Raw genomic sequence first — 3560 nt, 5'->3', positions numbered from 1 at the left:
CGTGGGGGACACGGACGGTCTGACCTCGAAACAGAGGTCAAAGGTCGTCTCCAAGGCCATTATATCTTCAAGCGAGGATGATTCGAGCGATGATGGTCAAGGCGGGAAAGCCAACGCTGGCGGTTCAGTTGTGGCTGCACAGGTTTGTAGGGGAGGGTTGAAATTAAAAGTGGGTAATTTGAGTCGGTCCGGGTGACCATTTGGGGTTTTCCCAGTTTGGAATTCTCGAAAGTTGTTCTTTTTAGATTATTAAGTAGGGAAATTTGTTTGGATGTTATTTTTAGATTCTGTGTTTTTGCGTGTGTCTCCTTAAGATCATAAGAAAGCTTGTGAATGGTTGATTGGTTGATTGGTTTATTTATATTTATTAATTGATTGATTGATTGATTGGTTGATCAATTTTTGATTGACAGGTCCTCAGCCAGCCCACCATCCCTCCACCCCCAGCCTACAAAAGTCGACCGAAATCATCAGACATCGGTTCGTCATCGTCATCAGTGTCATCACTATCATCATCGGAGGGCGATGATGATGATGATGGTACGGGGGATGACGTCACTGAGAAGAAGAAGAGGAAGAAGAAGCTGAAGAAAAAGAAGAAGACGGCCTCCCCTAAGAGAAGAAGAATGTCTAAAAAGATGATGAAGAAGAAGAATGATGACGATGACGAAGACGACGATGATGATGGAAAGAAGGGGAAAACAAATAGACGAAGGAAGAGAAAAATGACGTCATCGTCGTCTGATAATGACGACGGTGATGATGGCGGCGATAAAGCTGAAGAAGAAGATGATGAAAGTGATGATAGTAGTAGTAATACTAGAAGAAAAAGGAGGCGAGTTTCTAATAAGATGAGTGATGATGATGGTGGTGGTGGCGATGATGATGATGATGGTGGTGGCGATGATGATGATGATACCGGAAGAGGTAGGCAGAAGAGAGAGAGAAAGAACAAGAAGATGATCAACCTACAAGATGATGATGATGACGACGACGATAATAATAATAATAATAATAATGATGATAGCAACGGTGATGATGATGGTGGTGGTGGTGGTGATGGTAGCGATAATGAGGGAGCTTCATCACATAAAAGTGGCGATGAGGATGGTGATGAAGAGATGGAAAAAGATAATAATAATAATAATAATGATGATGATGATGGTGGTGGTGATGGTGGTGATGAAGATATGGAAAATGATAATAATAATAACAATAATAATGGTGATGATGATGATGATGATGATAACAATAACGTCGATAATAACAACAAAGACGACGATGATGATAATGATATCAATAATGATGATGATGATGATGATGATAATGATCGAAATGTTCAGTCTGGTGGTGATGATGATGATGACGATAACAATAACAATGGTAGCAATGATGATAATGATGACGAATAAAATCCTTTCTTGGTGACAATTATTATTATTATTATTATTGCTTTTATTATTGTTGTTGTTATTATTATTGTTATTATTATTCGTGCGAACTTTACTACTATTGAACATTCACACTTGTATATTAATGAATGTGCGTGTGTGTGCGTGCGTCCGTGTGTGTGCGTGCGTCCGTGTGTGTGCGTGTGTGTAATATTTAAGTACGTGCTTGGTCAAGTAACATAAAATAGCATTCAATATAACAATGCTTGTCCATTTTATTGATAGAATATTCGTTAACAAAGGATAAATCATCTGTTAATTGGTTAATTAAAAATAAATCATCGGTTAATTGGTTAATTAAAAATAAATCATCGGTTAATTGGTTAATTAAACTGGAATTGTGTCAGACAAAAAAAAATTCAGAAAAAGAATTTTCAGACATCTTAATATATATGCACCTCTAACGGTTGCTAAGGGGTCTCTAGGGCTGAGGTGCCTCCCACAATGAAAATTAGAATTAAGGTAGAATAGAACAAAATCTCTACATAAATTTCGACTGGAGGTTGTTTCAGCTCCGCAGCAAAAACAAATTAGGTTAATTTTCAAAACAGAAACGTTGATTTTAACAGAAAATTTAAAAAAAAATATCACCGATCCAAGCCCGGCGATTCAAAAAATTTTCTGACCGGCGGTTAATTGATTAATAACGCCTCGGCTTCTTCTTTTTCAGTTTCTAAGCTCAGCGGTTCTTCAGTTTCTGTTCCTTTGATTTTGTATACGGAGATAACGTAACCGCCGACATAACTAACGTACAGTTTGTTTTGGCTAGTTATTAGGATCTTTTGAGGATTTATATCTGTTTGTATTTTCGATAAAAAGTTTAGATTTCGATCAAGGATTAAAATATTATTTTGAAAGCAATCACCGATGACGTATATATTGTCGTAAATGTCATGAGACAAGTAAGCTTTTGTCACTCCGGTAGTCACTCCGGTATAATTATAAATTTCGGTTAAATTCTGGCCTAAAAAGCTGCGACGTGTTTGGGAAATTTGAACGCCTAAAACATTGAAAAGTGCTTGCCAAGTGAGAGTTTGTTGTGCAGCCTGTCCCGAATCTAAATCAATAACATTTCGTGTGTTTATAGGAAGGTTGTTACATATGACTAAATCAAGACCGCTCTGTGAGGCTATCACAAGTTTTCCACAGTTCATCTTTAAAACATAAAAAATGTTCATATTTCTACCAATGTACCTATGAAAAATGCTTGATTTTTGCAGAGAGTTACTCTCAATTTCGAAAACTTCGCCGAGACGAGCAGCCAAAATTTTTTTCCCAGCAAGAGAAAAGCAATCTATGTCTTCTATTTTTAGGAATTCTGAACCATTTACTATCCTTCTAACTTTCAATATCAAATTAGGATTGTAACGGTTTCCCATCCCAGAGTTTAGACTCTTAACGTCACAAAAATAATAAAATTTATTATCACAACTCAAAATGTCTGCTGGATATTCAAAGCCGCCATTGATATTTTCTGTTGAAACTTCTTTGGGATTAAGGAGGTCTTTTGTGATAAACTTGTTTCTTGAACAAATGTAAAGTTTGTCGTTTGAGATAGTGAAACACGTCACAGGCACTTCGCATTTGATTTCTTCAACCCGGGTAATGAAGTCATGTCCAACGCCTATTAAACCGACAAATAATTCGTTACGGTTAGTAAAAAATGTATATATATATATATATATATATTCATACTAACAAATCTTCTTAATTGAGTTTTGAAAAATTTGTGGAAACAGCCGAAAGTTGTCTTGCATCTTCTGGTAGTCTACTTGATAAATTGGATACTCAAATTTTTTCGTTATTTTGAAATCAACCAGGACTTTATCTTCCACGATCTCATTATCAGTTAAGTATTTGACATCCTCTAATTTGTGTTTATAATCTGTTAGATTGTCCTGCAGTTGCTGGAATGGTTTCAAATATGGATGAAGCTTGCTGGTCAGAAAATCATCCACTGCTCTCATTAAATAATTTTTAATTTCTTTAACAACCTCTTTAGTAATTTCTTCCTGAATCTTCATTATGTTCACGTCGAGTTCCTTTATTTTCTCATCATTGGACGCTATCATCTTACTCAGAACTCGTTTGTTGGCTTCAACCCTCTCG

At 36.2% G+C, this 3560-nt stretch overlaps 2 protein-coding genes across 2 annotated transcripts in view; one reads left to right on the top strand and one right to left on the bottom strand.

Annotated features, from left to right (window-relative positions):
- The window catches only part of HELRODRAFT_176599 (hypothetical protein), a gene marked incomplete at both ends in the record, with an annotated part of 6835 nt that extends 4936 nt beyond the window's left edge, over positions 1-1899 (top strand). Inside the window, 3 exons of the mRNA XM_009023933.1 lie at positions 35-142; positions 414-798; positions 1799-1899. Of these exons, the coding sequence (XP_009022181.1) occupies positions 35-142; positions 414-798; positions 1799-1899 (594 nt within the window). The remainder of the gene's footprint in view (positions 1-34; positions 143-413; positions 799-1798) is intronic.
- Positions 1900-2083: 184 nt separating this feature from the next.
- Positions 2084-3523, bottom strand: HELRODRAFT_176598 (hypothetical protein; the record flags this gene model as incomplete). The annotated part of the gene is made up of 2 exons (XM_009023932.1): positions 2084-3075; positions 3151-3523. 2 exons carry the CDS (start codon positions 3521-3523, stop codon positions 2084-2086), a joined length of 1365 nt encoding a protein of 454 aa, XP_009022180.1.
- Between the last annotated feature and the right edge of the window lie 37 nt (positions 3524-3560).

Source organism: Helobdella robusta (assembly GCF_000326865.2).
Source record: "Helobdella robusta unplaced genomic scaffold HELROscaffold_38, whole genome shotgun sequence".
NCBI classification, from domain to species: domain Eukaryota; kingdom Metazoa; phylum Annelida; class Clitellata; order Rhynchobdellida; family Glossiphoniidae; genus Helobdella; species Helobdella robusta.
Note: the sequence above shows the minus strand (reverse complement) of the source record. Positions and strands in the feature narration are given on the sequence as shown.